The sequence below is a fragment of the Somniosus microcephalus genome, chromosome 2 (assembly GCF_052327205.1).
Source record: "Somniosus microcephalus isolate GS21.2 chromosome 2, FLI_Smic_1.0, whole genome shotgun sequence".
Classification (NCBI taxonomy): domain Eukaryota; kingdom Metazoa; phylum Chordata; class Chondrichthyes; order Squaliformes; family Somniosidae; genus Somniosus; species Somniosus microcephalus.
In genome coordinates, this window is record NC_140988.1 from 136,539,172 (window position 1) to 136,554,541 (window position 15,370).

At 47.0% G+C, this 15,370-nt stretch overlaps 2 protein-coding genes across 2 annotated transcripts in view; both read left to right on the forward strand.

The window, feature by feature from the left end:
- The window catches only part of myoz2b (myozenin 2b), a 57,311-nt gene extending 48,572 nt beyond the window's left edge, over positions 1 to 8,739 (forward strand). The window contains exon 6 of the mRNA XM_085962851.1: positions 7,752 to 8,739. Within this exon, the coding sequence (XP_085818977.1) occupies positions 7,752 to 7,986 (235 nt within the window). The 3' untranslated portion in view covers positions 7,987 to 8,739. The remainder of the gene's footprint in view (positions 1 to 7,751) is intronic.
- A 336-nt stretch (positions 8,740 to 9,075) lies between these two features.
- Positions 9,076 to 15,370, forward strand: part of LOC147122969 (uncharacterized) — a 55,616-nt gene continuing 49,321 nt past the window's right edge. Inside the window, exon 1 of the mRNA XM_085965121.1 lies at positions 9,076 to 9,085. Within this exon, the coding sequence (XP_085821247.1) occupies positions 9,076 to 9,085 (10 nt within the window). The remainder of the gene's footprint in view (positions 9,086 to 15,370) is intronic.

A 15,370-nucleotide genomic window follows, 5' to 3' on the forward strand; every position in this document is an offset into this window, starting at 1 on the left:
AGATCTTTTAGAGACTTCTTAGAATTGCCATGTTTTTCAAAACTGTAATAATGATTTAATTTGCTGCATTACATCCTTTCACTAAGGCTAACCTTGGAAAATATGTAAAAAGCAGAAGAAAAAAAAATGTAATTTTCTATACTCGAGAGCTACAATTTCTCAGTGTTGCACCAGAGCCCGTGGTATATCTGAGACTATACTAGCTGGAGTGCCCGGCAGTGCCGAGGGTTTTTTGAGGGCATGTTGTTATGAAAAAAGTAGAAATAATTTATATATATATACATATAAATGAGTTTGTCTGTCTCTCTGTCTGTGTGGGAAGGAGAAAGAGAGAGAGAGAGAGAGAGAGGGAAAGAGAGAGAGAGAGAGAGAGACTGGGGGGCAGAGAGGCCCGGGGATCGAGAGAGAGAGAGACGGGGGGAGAGAGAGACTGGGGGGAAGAGAGAGAGAGAGAGAGACTGGGGGGGAGAGAGAGAGAGAGACTGGGGGGGAGAGAGAGAGAGAGAGACTGTGGGTGAAGAAGGGCGGCCCGCCATTTTGTGAGGTCGGCGGGAAATTCCCTCACACTCTCTCTCTCCCTCCCCCCTCTCTCTCCTGCCCCTGTCTCTCCCCTCTCTCTCTCCCGCCCCTCTCTCTCCCTGCCCATCTCTCTCCCTGCCCCTCTCTCTCCCTGCCCCTCTCTCTCCTCCCTCCCCTCCCCTCTCCCTCTCCTCCTCTCCTCTCCCTCCGACTCACCGCGGTACCAGAACGGAGCATATCCGACACCGGGAGTCCGGGTGCCCATCGCTCCGAAGCGAGCCTGGGGTTCCTCATGGTTAACGCGGCGGGCCTTTGGACCCGGTTGGCCGGGCGGCAGTGGAACGCCTTTCGCTGCGGACTCCCGTGTCCGATATCGGTCGGGACGGCTCGAGTGAAAGCCCCGGTTTTCCTGGTCCCGCACTCACGGCAAGACAGGGAGGGGGAAGGAGAGAGAGAGAGAGAGGGAAGGAGAGAGAGAGAGAGAGAGAGAGAGGGAAGAAGAGAGGGAAGAGGAGAGAGAGAGAGAGAGAGAGAGAGAGAGAGAGGGGGGGAGGGGAAGGAGAGAGAGAGAGAGAAATTTTTTAAGCTTCAGGCCCGGCCGGTCTGTAATGGCCGCCACTCACCTCAGTAACGTCAGTTTGAAGGATTAGGCCCCGCCCACAAACGCCAGGCTTTTTTGTAAAACTGGTTATGAGACTGGTGGGTTGGTCACTCTCCTCTCCCCTCCCTCTCCCGCTCCCCCTCTCCTCTCCTCTCCCTCCCTGCCCCTCTCCTCTCCCTCCCTGCCCCTCTCCTCCCCTCTCCTCCCCCTCCCTCCCCCTCTCTCTCTCCCTCTCCCCCATCCCTCCCCCTCTCCTCTCCCTCCCCCTCCTCTCCCTCCCTCCCCCTCTCCTCTCCCTCCCTCCCCCTCTCCTCTCCCTCCCTCCCCCTCTCCTCTCCCTCCCTCCCCCTCTCCCTCCCCTTCCTCTCCTCTCCCTCCCCCTCTCTCCCTCCCTCCCCCTCCCTCCCTCCCACCCCCCTCTCCCTCCCCCTCCCTCCCCCTCTCTCCCTCCCCTCCCCCTCCCTCCCCCCTCTCTCCTTCCCTCCCCCTCCCTCCCTCCCCCTCTCTCCCTCCCTCCCTTTCCCTCCCTCCCCCTCTCCCTCCCTCCCCCCTCTCTCCCTCCCCCTCCCCCTCCCTCCCCCCCTCTCTCCCTCCCCCCTCTCTCCCTCCCCCTCTCCTCTCTCCTCCCTCCCCCCCTCCCTCCCTCCTCCCCTCTCTCCCTCCCTCCCCCCTCTCTCCCTCCCCCTCCCTCCCCTCCTCCCCCTCCCTCCCCTCTCTCCCTCCCTCCCCCCTCTCCCTCTCCCTCCCCCTCTCCCTCTCCCTCCCCCTCCCCCTCTCCTCCCCCTCCCCCTCCCTCCCTGCCCCCTCTCCCCCTCTCTCCCTCTCCCTCTCCCTCCCTCTCCCTCTCCCTCTCCTCTTCTCCTCCCCCCTCCCTCTCTCTCCCCCCTCCCTCTCTCCCCCCTCTCTCTCCCCCCTCCCTCTCTCTCACCCCCTCCCTCTCTCTCCCCCCTCCCTCTCTCTCCCCCCTCCCTCTCTCTCTCCCTCCCCCTCTCTCTCCCTCCTTTCCTTTCTCTCCCTCCCTCCCCTCTCCCTCCCTCCCTAGCGCCTCAGGCCCGACCGGACTCACCTCGGTACCAGAACGGAGTCAGTCCGACAACGGGAGGCCGGGTGCCCAGCGCTCCGAAGCGAGCCCGGGGTTCCTGACAGTTAACACGGCAGGCCTTTGGACCCGGTTGGCCAGGCGGCAGACGAACGCCTTTCGCTGCAGACTCCCGTGTCCAATTGCGGTCGGGGACGGCTCGTTGGAAAGCCCCGGTTTTGCCGGTCCCGCACTCACGGCAAGAGAGAGAGGGGGAAGGAGAGAGAGAGAGAGAGTGAAGGAGAGAGAGCGAGAGAGAGAGGGAAGAAGAGAGGGAAGAGGAGAGAGAAAGAGAGAAATTTTTTGTGCTTCAGGCCCGGCCAGTCTGTAATGGCCGCCACTCACCTGAATAACGGCAGTTTGAAGGATTAGGCCCTGCCCACAAATGCCATGAAACGCCCCCCGTGATGCAGCGCGCGGATTGGTCAACCTTCACGTCACTCAATGCTAATGAGCGGATTTCCCCCGTATGATTGGCCAACCGCTAATGAGCGGAATTTTTGTCTGACCAAAAAGTAAATACGCCTAGGACACCCTCCTAATCATAACCTTTCTTTTGATATAACATGTGTAGGTACGCTCTATAACTTTTGAGTGATGCCCGGACAGACAGAGAGACACCACTATTTTTTATATATATATATATATATATATATAGATATATATATTTACATATACATTTGCTATTTTTCCTCATGATAAAATGTATGATCCATTACATTAGTGAGATTTTGACTACATTGACTATTTTTTCCAAATAGATTTTGCTTTGTAATTCATCCTATTTCCTTTCTCCCTCGTCCCAAACCAAATCAGATTCCTTCACTATGTTTTTTGTTTGGGAGGGTAGGATAGTTAAACCTGCAGACATCTCCTAAAATGCTGTCAATTTCACAGTTTCAGCTAGCAAAGGGGTTTAGTTGAAATGGAAGTTCCCTCCCTTCATACAGTTTTTCTTCCCTTCTGTGGAATGATGTGTCTGCGTCTGGCAAAATTCACTCCCAAGGGAATGCCTGAATGCAAATGTCAGACAAAAATAGAATTTAAACCTAGTTTGCTTTGTGAAAGTCCGCAGTGTTGCAGCTGTTAAACTAATGAATGGTCATTTTTGGTCCAGATTTTTTGGTAACTAGTTGTACTAGCCTGACAACTTTTTCCATGCCTCTCCATGTAAGGAGTCCAATGATTTCACCAACTCTCGTGTTGCAGCTGCAAAACTGATGAATTGTAATTTTTAGGTTCTGTGTTACAATACAGGATCTGTTGCTGCTGACCTAAAGTGAGTGGTTGTGAAACATCAGGTTGTGGACGTGCCTAATAACACACTGATTACAAAAGCTCTGTTGGAAACTGGGAATTTCCATTCACCCAGAAAAATGCAGCATGCAACGAACAGTATGTCCAGTGCTGAAGTGGCTCATGCAGCAAGCTTTCATGTTATATCTGCTTACTGATGCATTACTTCTTTAAGTCACCTCCCAAATCTGTGCCCATCTTTCTTGCAACTCCATGTTTGAATCTCTTCAATCAGGATTCCATCCCTGCCTCAGTACTGCAATACCACTAAACAAAGTTGCAAATGGCATTCTCTGTGACTGTCACCATGGTGCATTATTCCTCCTCATTCTCTTTTTACTCTCTGCAGCCTTTGACAAGGTGGACCACACCATCCTCCTCCAATGCTGTTCCTGCATTGCCCAGCTGCATGCATGGGGTTGTCCTCGTTTCGTTCTACTCTTACCTACCTAATCATAGCCAGAGCAACTCCAGCAATTGCTTCTCTTCCCACCCTGCACTGTTACCTCTGGAATCCTCCAAGGAACTATCCTTGGTCTCCTTCTCTTCCTCATCTGCACCTTGTCCCTTGGTAACATCATCCGCAGACATGGGATCCACATGTATGCGAACAACACCAGTTCTATTGCTCCACCACCTCTCTCAAGCTTGCCTCTGTGTTGACAGATTGCTTGTCCAATATCCAATCATGATAAAGCAACAATTTCCTCCAGTTAAACATTGAGAAGAACAAAGCCATCATCTTTGGCCCCCACCAGAAAAATCTGTACCTTTATGGACGATTCCATCCCTCTCTCCAGCCACTGTCTGAGGTTGAAGCCAACTGTTTGCAACCTCAGTGTTCTATTTGACCCTGAGCTGAGCTTCCATCCCCCTATCCTTCCCATCATAAAGACCACCTACTTCCACCTCTGTAATATTGCTCAGCTCCTCCCTGCCTCAGCTCAATTGCTGCTGAAATCTTCATCCATGCCTTTGTGACCACGTGACTCGACGATTGCAATGCTGTCCTAGCTGGTCTCCCATCATTCACCATCCATAAACTTTAGCTCATCCAAAACTCTGCTGCTCATATCCTACAGCCACTGGCCCCACTCACCTATCGTGCCTATCCTCACTGACCTCACTGCCCCTCACTATCTCTGTAACCTACTCCAGCACTACAACTCTCCCATAACTGTCCATTCATCTGCTTTTTGTGCATTCCCACTTACCCATCACCCTACCATTTGGCACCATGCCTTCAGCCATCTAGGCTCCATGTTCTGGATTTCCGTCCCTAAACTTGCTCCACCGCCCTCTCCTCTTTTAATAGGGAAAATAGATTATGAGAGTAAGCTTGCAGGGAACATAAAAACTGACTGTAAAAGCTTCTATAGATATGTGAAGAGAAAAAGATTGGTGAAGTCAAGCATAGATCTGTTGCAGTCAGAATCAGGGGAATTTATAATGGGGAACAAAGAAATGGCAGATCAATTAAATACATACTTTGGTTCTGTCTTCACAAAGGAGGACACAAATAACCTCCCAGAGATGTCGGGGAACATAGGGTCTAATGAGACGGAGGAATTTAATGAAATCAGTATTTGTAGGGAAAAGGTGTTTGGGAAATTGATGGGATTGAAGGCCAATAAATTCCCAGGGCCTGATAATCTACATCCTAGGGTACTTAAGGAAGTGGCCCTGGAAATAGTAGATGCATTGTTGGTCATCTTCCAAAATTCTATACTCTGGAACAGTTCCCATGGATTTGAGGATAGCTAATATAACCCCACTATTTAAAAATGTGGTAGAGAGAAAACGGGGAATTATAGACCGGTAAGCCTGACATCGGTAGTGGGGAAAATGCGAGAGTCCATTATATAATAGTAATAGCAGAGCACTTGGAAAACAGTGACAGGATCGGACAAAGTCAACATGGATTTACAAAAGGCAAATCATGCTTGACTAATCTACTGGAATTTTTTGAGGATGTAACTGGTAGAATAGATAAGGGAGAACCAGTGGATGTGCTGTATTTGAACTTTCAGAAGGCTTTCGTTAAGGTCCCGCAAAAGAGATTAGCGTGTAAAGTTAAAGCACATGGGATTGGGGGTAAGGTACTGTCTTGGATAGAGAACTGGTTGGCAGACAGGAAGCAAAGAGTTGGAATAAACGGGTCTTTTTCTGAGTGGCAGGCAGTGACTAGTGGGGTATCGCAGGGATCGGTGCTAGGACCCCAGCTGTTCACAATATATATTAATGATCTAGACGAGGGAACTAGATGTAATATCTCCAAGTTTACAGACGACACAAAGCTGGATTTGGACAGTTTGGGTGATTGGGCAGATGCATGGCAAATGCAGTATAATGTGGATAAATGCGAGGTTATCCACTTTGGTGGCAAAAACAGGAAGACAGATTATTATCTGAATGGCAATAGATTGGGAAAAGGGGAAGTTCAACGAGACCTGGGTGTCCTTGTGCACCAGTCGCTGAAGGTAAGCATGCAGGTGCATCAGGCAGTTAAGAAGGCAAATGGTATTTTGGCCTTCATAGCGAGAGGATTTGAGTACAGGGGCAAGGATGTCTTGCTGCAGTTGTACAGGGCCTTGGTGAGACCACACCTTGAGTATTGTGTGCAGTTTTGGTCACCTTATCTGAGGAAGGATGTTCTTGCCTTGGAGAGAGTGCAGCGAAGATTCATTAGACTGATACCCGGGATGGCAGGAATGACGTATGAGGAGAGATTGGGTCGATTGGGCTTATATTTGCTAGAGTTTAGAAGAATGAGAGGGGATCTCATTGAAACTTATAAAATTCTAACATGACTAGACAGACTAGATGCAGGAAGGATGTTCCCGATGGTGGGGGAGTCCAGAACCAGGGGTCACAGTCTAAGGATAAGGGGTAAGCCATTTAGGACTGAGATGAGGAGGAATTTCTTCACCCAGAGAGTGGTGAACCTGTGGAATTCTCTGCCACACAGGGCAGTTGAGGCCAATTCATTAAATATATTCAAGAAGGAGTTGGATATATTTCTTGAGTCTAAAGGGATCAAGGGATATGGGGAGAAAGCAGGGACAGGGTACTTAATTTGGATGATCAGCCATGATCTCATTAAATGGCAGAGCAGGCTCGAGGGGCTGAATGGCCTACTCCTGCTCCTATCATCTTCTATGTTTCTATGTTAAGACCCTACTTAAAACCTACCTCTTTGACCAAATTTTTCTTCACCCATTCTAAATATTTCCTTCTTTATCTGATTGCACCTCTGTTGTTGTTATAAATGGGATACTATATTTGAATAGAAGAGCTGATATAATTAAAGGACTTTGCAGTCCCGCAGGCTTTAGTGCGCCCTCTGTTAAGCAATTCCAACATAAAATAAACATTCTAACCTTAAAATACCAAACAGAATTAATGTAGAGTAGGGCAAAGTCAGGTTTGCACCCTCCTCCTCCAGATTTATCAAATTACATTTAAAAATCTGTCAATCACTGACTGCATTTGGAACACTTCAGAATTGAAAAGGTGAAAATCAACTTTCAGTCATATTTAGAATAAACTAACTGATCTCCAGTGGTATTTCTCACAGATAACCTGAAAAGGAAAGCCTTCCATTGATATAGTGCATTTCATGGCCTCAGGACATCCCAAAGCACTTTACAACCAATGATGTATTTTTAAAGTGTAGTTGCTGTTGTAATAAGAACATAAGAAATAGGGGCAGGAATAGGCCACTTGGCCCCTCGAGCCTGCTCCACCATTCAATAAGATTATGGCTGATCTTGGGCTCAAAGCCACTTCCCCGCCCGCTCCCCATAACCCTTCACTCCCTTATCTTGCAAAAATCTGTCTATCTCCACCTTAAATGTATTTAATGACCCAGCCTCCACAGCTCTCTGGGGCAGAGAATTCCACAGATTTATGATCCTCTGAGAGAAGAAATTCCTCCTCATCTCAGTTCTAAAAGGGCGACCCTTTAGTCTGGGATGTAATGTAATCTGGGATGTGAAGCATGGATGTGATACTTAACGTGGTCCCATTCAGAGCTAAAAATTGTACAATGGAGGGGGAGTGTGGGGAAGGCAGGGAACAGAACTTTAAATTAAAGCCAGTAAATTTAAGAGAAGAGGCGTTGCAGCTTCAGTCCAGTTATGCAGTTTCCAGCCTTACAGTTACTACCAAGAATGCTCCAAAAGATCTAACGAGGAGCAGCTAAGGCTAAACACTGCCTGTTAATCCATTTCTGATTTTTTACTTCTAAATCCACAGAGTTGCAACTCCTTATGGTGGTTTTGACAAAGCTTCCAAAATGATGAATTTCAAGCTACCAAAGCTGGATTTTGCATTACTGGAACCAGAGCTCAGGTTACCTGTCTCCCAAGATGGTACTGCTGGTCGGCCAAGCTTCAACAGAACTGCCCAGGGCTGGACATCTAACAACGTTCCAATAGTGTTTGAAGATTTGTCTTTGGAAGCAATCATTCCTGAAACAGATGACCTCTAAAATATTACTGTGCTTTTGATTATACAGACAAGGCATTTTCCCTTCAATATACGTAGATAATAATGTGCTTTGTGCTTCAACCTAACAATTATTCATACCAAAAAGTAGTCCAAATAAACAAGCATTTGCAAACAGTATGTACAGAAATGTAAACCAGTGACTAATGTATTGAATTTAGTCAGGCCCTGAATTTCCGTGGACCTTCTACAGTAACTTTGCCAGTAATGCGGTGGAACCCCGATTTATGCAACAAGCTGACATTTCCGTTGCACTTCTGGCAAAGTTACAGTGGTGCAGTGGCAGAAAATCCAAGGAAATTCTAGGCCTAATTTTTAATCAAATATAAAAAGTCTAATATACCAGCTACTGTCCATGCTTTGTTTGCCCCACAAGTTCAAATAGTTTGAATAAGCTTTGATTTAGCAGCATACCAGTTAGTAATGCTTAGTCACTGGAATTATTTTTTCTGTTGAATGCATTTCTATGCTTAGCAGTGAAGCTCACAATATTTTACGAAATATCCAGGTGATCTAATTGGTTATTCTGTGCTTTGTCTAAAACAGTTTGATTAATCATTTTGCAAAGACATTAAATGGTGAAATTATCTGTTGGAAACATTTAACAGTACAGTAATTCCTCCCCAACCGCGGGGGATACGTCCCTGAAAACCCCCGTGGTTAGTAAAACCGCGGTTGGCAAATACAGTATAAATGTTCAAATAACACAATAAAAAAGAATTTAAAAGCAATAAAATCATGTTATTTACCTTAATCCTAAATTAAAAACCGCGTATATGCAAAATTCACTGCCGCGGTTGGCAAAAGTTGTCGCAGAGAGGAAACCGTGTATACTTGAAATCTGTGTGTGGCAAAACCGCGGTTGGGGCGGGATTCCTGTATATCCTATCAAAAACTACACTGCACACCTCTCATTCAGCTCTCAACTGCAATAACTATTTTCCCCCAACTTTTTATTTCCCTTCAATTTTCTCCCATTTCCTCTCTCTGTCCTGAAGCAGTGACTAACACAGGAGTTTTGTTCTATGGATAGGAGTCGGCTATCAAGTGACTGTTCACATGAGGCTTGATGATGAGTGCTAGTAACTTGGAAGGTTATCACAGCCAAGTTCAATGCTGTTCTCATCCAAAATTCACAGACAAGTAGTTCTAGCAGAAGTCACCAGATATGAAACAGAAATACGACCCGTGATTGATTTTTCCCTTCCTAACTCTAGTCACTGATTGGGGTGTGTCCCCTCTCCTCATTGCCTCTGTGAATATTTAACATAGGCCAGGGATTGAACTTAAGTATGTTTTGATCTGTTTGGCTCCAGACCTCAACAGAGAGTGGAGTTGGTTACTAGGTCATCATATAAGCCCAATCATTTTTTGCCAATAAGGCTACTGAATGTTGACTCACGACCTACTTGTTACAGTGCCGGTGAGCTGAGCCCTTTCCCGACTGTATGAGCACTTGCTATCCTAACCAGTTGGAAATGTGCCTGATTCTTATGGGACAGAGCATGGTAGAATATTAGTACTTTAAAATATACTGCTGATTCAAATTAAAGTGCGATGAGTGGAAAAACTGATTAGCTCCTCCAGAATATATCCATGCAAATGGTAGTAGTTTTAGCCAATTGCCCTGCAACTTCCTCACAGTTTTTAAATTAGTGTTAATTTTAATCAATGGTATGCTTTAAAGTGCTGCTGAGTAGAAAAACTGACGGGCAAAGTTGCATTGTAGGGTGAACATTGCAAGGTTTGTTGCAGTATATTGCACCATAACAAATCACTTGTCCTCACTATAATCTCTGAACTACACAATCTGCAGTGGAATATTATAACAGTAAACAAACAAAAATAAATGATGCAATGTAACAAAATAACAATAGAACTTGTTATTGATATGTGATGCTATAGTCACTATTCAGGACCAGAGCTAATAAACACTTAGGGGGGAAAATTGATTGATTTGCACCTCTTGGGGGGCACTAACAGGGCGCAAATCCCCTCGCGCCTGGGCGCGGCATCGCTAACGCCTCCTGCGAAATTCAACGGGAGATTAGCAGTGGCGGAAGCCAGTAGCACCTTGTGGCACTGCGCCACCATCCATAATATCATCGCCATGCGCAGCGCCCTGCTCGCGCCCCAGCCGCAAACTTCCATTGCACCCCCTGACCTAACGCCAGATGATATGTCTGACAGGGTCAGGGGGTGTTTTTGCAGCGGCGGCGGCACTAGTAAAAGGGACAGGTGTTGGGCGCCCATTTTCTTTTGGCCGACTGCCAGCACCTGCCCCTTTCCCATTTTTTTTTCAGGGTGCCAGCCACGATCGCTCAGCCCAGCACTCCTCTTGAGTGCCAGGCTGTTTTCACGGCACCCCACTCCCTGGTGGTCTAACAGGGCCCCACTGCATGCAATGCTAGGCCCCTCCCCTTTAATCAGGGGAGGAGGCCTGCAATGATGTCGTGCTATGTACCGGCGCGCATGGCGCTGTTGCACGTAGCGCTGCGACCTTCAGTTGTAGTGCCCCAAGAAGGAGGTGGAGCACTTCCAGTAGCGCCCAGCCTCCTGCTTGTGGTGCTACTACTGAATTTACAGCGGAGGAGCGCTAACGTTTTTGGGGCGCTAATTGTAGTGCCCAAAATGGGGCGCCACCCAATTTTTCCCCCTTAGGTTTCATTGACATTACAGCTGTAGCTTCAGTTCAAAGATGCTTTGCTTTGCCCTGACATTAAAATTGTAGTATAAATTCAGAGTTAGAATCTGACCTGATACTGAAGCGAAGTAGTGAGATTCCCTCGGAACTGTTACTTTGCTTTACTCCAGAGTTAGATAGGACCTCAAATCTGGATTTACATTGCATCATTTTAGCACTAGTGTGAGTGAGACTCCATTGTGTGGGCACTAAAGTTGTAAACCACCATTGTCTAACTGGAATAACTCCATCAGAATAATCTTCCAAAGAAACCTTTGATGATTCTGCAGTGAGTCATCATCACTGATTTCAGAATGTAGTTGATGTACATCTGAATACCGCCACAGATAAGGGGCCTTCCTCATTCTGCCACCTGCATTGAAAATTTGCAGATTTTCTAGATTTTCCGCAGATTCCCAACAGCAATTTTGAATGGCTTATTAACTGCAGCATCCAACAAGTGATTAATCTTGGTTAGATACAACACAGGACTACATGCATGCTAAACAGTGAAAGCAGCATGCTATAGACAGGGCTAAGCAACTCCACAATCATCAGATCACATCAAAGCTCCACAGTCCTGCCACATCCAGTCGTGAATGGTAGTGGACAATTAAACAACTAACAGGAGGAGGAGGCTCCATGAATATCCCCATCCTCAATAATGGCAGAGTCCAGCACAGGAATGCAAAAGACAAGGCTCTAGCATTTGCAACCATCTTCAGCCAGAACTGCTGAGTGGATGCTCCATCTCGGCCTCCAGCTGAAGCCAATTTTCAGAAATTTCGATTCACTCCACGTGATATCAAGAAATAGCTGAGCGCACTGGATACAGCAAAAAAATGTAGGCCCCGACAACATCCTGGTTATCATGCTGAAGACTTGTGCTCCAGAACTAGCCGCACCTCTAGCCAAGCTGTTCCAGTACAGCTACAACACTGGCATCTACCCGGCAATGTGGAAAATTGCCCATGTGTGTCCTGTTCACAAAAAGTAGGACAAATCCAATCAAGCCAATTACCCCCCCACCAGCCTACTCTCAATCATCAGCAAAGTGATGGAAGGTGTCATCAACAGTGCTATCAAGCAGCACTTACTCACCAATAACCTGCTCACCGATGATCAGTTTGGGTTCCGTCAGGACCACTCAGCTCCAGAGCTCATTACAGCCTTGGTCCAAACATGTAAAAGATCTGAATTCTAGAGGTAAGGTGAAAGTGACTGACTACCTTTGACATCAAGGCAGCATTTGACTGAGTGTGGCACCAAGGAGCCCTAGTAAAATTGAAGTCAATGGGAATCAGGGGAAAACTCTTCACTGGCTGGAGTCATACATAGCACAAAGGAAGATGGTTGTGATGGTTGAAGGTCAATCATCCCAGTTCTAGGACATCACTGCAGGATTTCCTCAGGGCAGTGTCCTAGGCCCAACCATCTTCAGCTGCTTCATCAATGACCTTCCCTCCATCATAAGGTCAGAAGTGGGGATGTTCGCTGATGATTGCAGTTTTCAGTTCCATTCACAACTCCTCAGATAATGAAGCAGTCCATGCCTGCATGCAGCAAGACCTGGACGACATTCAGGTTTGGGCTGATAAGTGGCAAGTAACATTTGTGCTACAGAAGTGCCAGGCAATGACCATCTCCAACAAGCGAAAGTCTAATCACCTCCCCTTGACATTCAACAGTATTACCATCGACAAATCTCCCACCATCAACATCCTGGGGGTCACCATTGACCAGAAACTTAACTGGACCAGTGTAGGGGGGCATCTTTTACCTGGTTTATGGTAATTTACCTTCCTTTACCTGGTTTATGGTAATTTACCTGGTCAAGCAGCCTTTTTTTCCACTGCACTGTGACCAATACCAATCAGCGGTTTCGAATCGCTAAACCCACCCTTCCAGTTCTGACTGGAGGAACTTATAATTAACGATATATTAAAAACAGACAAATGGTTTGGATGCAAGGAAGTCAAACTTTATTAACTAAATAAACTACACCACACGATCAATGTAATCATGGTAAAATTGCTTAGATAGGGGAGGAAAAACGGGCATAACAAGGGAAAACGACTAAAATGACAATTCTAACAAAATCCCACTTTACTCCCCACCCCTATGCCTATCCTAAGTTGTCTTGTGGAAGGTCAGAAAAATATATGCTCACCACTATAATGCCAGCTCCATGCCCCACGAGATCTTCACTGTCCTGAAATAAAGAAACACACCAGTGTTTTAAAAGTAAACTGCTGGTGTTTTTACCTCTTCAGGCAGATGCCACGCTGTAGAGGGCACATGGAGGCAAGCCAGAGAGAGAGAGAGAGATGCCTCTGAGAAACTATCTTTTTATACCCCAATTTTGGGGCCGAAATGTTACCGCCCAGATCTGGAAGTTTCTGGGCTAAAACAAAAGGGATCCAATGGTCCCCATTGTCTGGGATGGGCTTGAATAAAGTTGCAGTTTAAATGTGTCCATTGTCTGTGATGGCTGTCGAATAAAGCTTGGAGTGGTTTGAATGTGTCTTCATTCAACCTGATGGGTTTGAATGGAGTTGTATTACTATGTAAACAGAAACCCATTGTCTGTGGTCAACTGAGACTGCAGTCTCAAGTGGTTACTCCTTGTGCAAACATCCTTGTAGCAGTTTCTGTAAACAAATCGATTGTCTCTGCAGGGAGGGGCTTCCCGAACTGCCTTTGATTGGCAGATTCAAACGGGCTACTCCCCAGTGTAAACAAACAGCTTGTAGGTTACCTGACCTGCCCAATACCACAGGGTGATTGACAGCTCGGGCTCCATTCAAATGCTAATGGCCTGTCTGTCCTTTTTCCTGCTGAAAATTCTGTTTCCATGAGGTTCAAAACTCAAGAGTACATCTCTTTTTTTAATAAAATGTACTATCTTAAAGTGTGCGATTTTCACAAAGTCCTTTGATTCTGGTGTCCAAGTGCTGCTTAGCTCACGGGCTCCTTAATGCAGCCTTTTGCGGTTCTGGGCACATTTTAAAACATTGTCCAACCCAGAGACAATTTAAATCACACAAAGTCTTCGTCCACGATGTGGATTAATATTTCCTGATCTTCGGGGACTGAGAGGATTTTGCGAACCCCTACATTCCCCCTTGGATACTCTCAACTTGCTTGTAGTATCCTCTTGAAGAAGTGAGCAAAATTTTCTGACCCCCTGACAAACAACCATCCCCTGTAGTTACCTATAGCTACCTATCACTGATTCCCCGACCCGTCTATTCCCCTCAAATCTGAGAAAAACCGTGGTATGGTAGGCATTTACAGATACATCAATTACAAAATGTTACAATAAGGGGTCTCATACCTCTGCACCACTTGTTACATTATAACATATTACAAAATGTTGCAATCTTGGTTATACAATGTAATCAAAATGATTCCAAGCATGGAGAGGGTCCTACGCCTTTGCACCACTTGGAACTGTAAAACAAAATACAAAAATCTCCATTAAACATTTGAAACAAAATGCTGAAATAAACCCCGACCATCACGTGCCAATGATGGGTCATGAAATTCGAGTGGGTATTGCTCCTTCCACCCGGGGAGTAAATGTTCATTCCACCCCCCCCCACTTTAATGGTCTTAAACTTTAAAACATACAGAATGGATTTTACAGAACAGTCTGCTCCACCAGCCCCGAGCCATTCCCTTGTCCCTTTGTGGAGGCGGGGTACCCCTCATGTTTCACAGACCGAGGCCGGGGAGTATGGGATCGCGACTCCCAGTCCCTCCCCCTCCCGTCTGCCCTCGACTGGCTGGAGAAAATGATGGGTGCCTGTGTGGCGGCTCTCACTGGCCCCACACTCAAACTTGGATCCCAGATCTGGCCACCCACTCGTCCTTCCCAGCCACACTTACACTCCAACTTTGCCCGTGGGCCCCGGGTGAGTTCCTCCCTTCCCCGAATGCACCCACATGACTTTTGGGTCTCCCCCTCCCCTTTACAATCTTTCCCGGGCCATCACCACCCACTCCTGGGGAACGCGTCCCTATCTGACAAGGCGCCCGCGCTTCCCCACCATGACTCCTCAATAGTGAGGTCTCCCGCAAGTGAAATTCGGTCAGGATAGTGCTGGGTTGGGGCCAGCTGGGCCATCTCTTCCGCATAGGATGAGTAGGCAGGTTCCTCTGGACTCTGTCCGGTTTCTCCCAAAGGTCGCTGCGGGGTCTCCTCCTGGATTTGTCCAGTGGCGAGGTGATCCCCAACATTCTGTATATCTTCATTCGATGCCCAGCTCGGGCTGGGCGAACAGGGCTGCTCCTTTGTCCACTCTCCTGCAAAAGAACTTAAAAGGACATGCAGCCAGGTCTCTCACTGACCTGCTGCCTTAGGTGGAGACATGGTCGGGTCCCTCGGCCTCAGACCAAAACACAAGCATTTGGCACACTTGTAAACTTAAACTTTAAATAAACCCAAAACTAGTAAATTCTAAACTTACAATTTAAAAACCTTAAAAGCAAGCTGTAAACATTGGTAACTTAACACAAAGCTATAATACAAGTGCCGCCCGTCTCCGGATGGCCAGGCTAATCTTTGGTGTCACTGTCGCAGATTGCTGCTGCCTGCCGCGAAGCTGCACTGATTCCAGCTTCTGGTCCCTCGCAGCTTATGGCTGCTGATTGGGGACCTCTGCCCTTTGGCTTCTCCCTG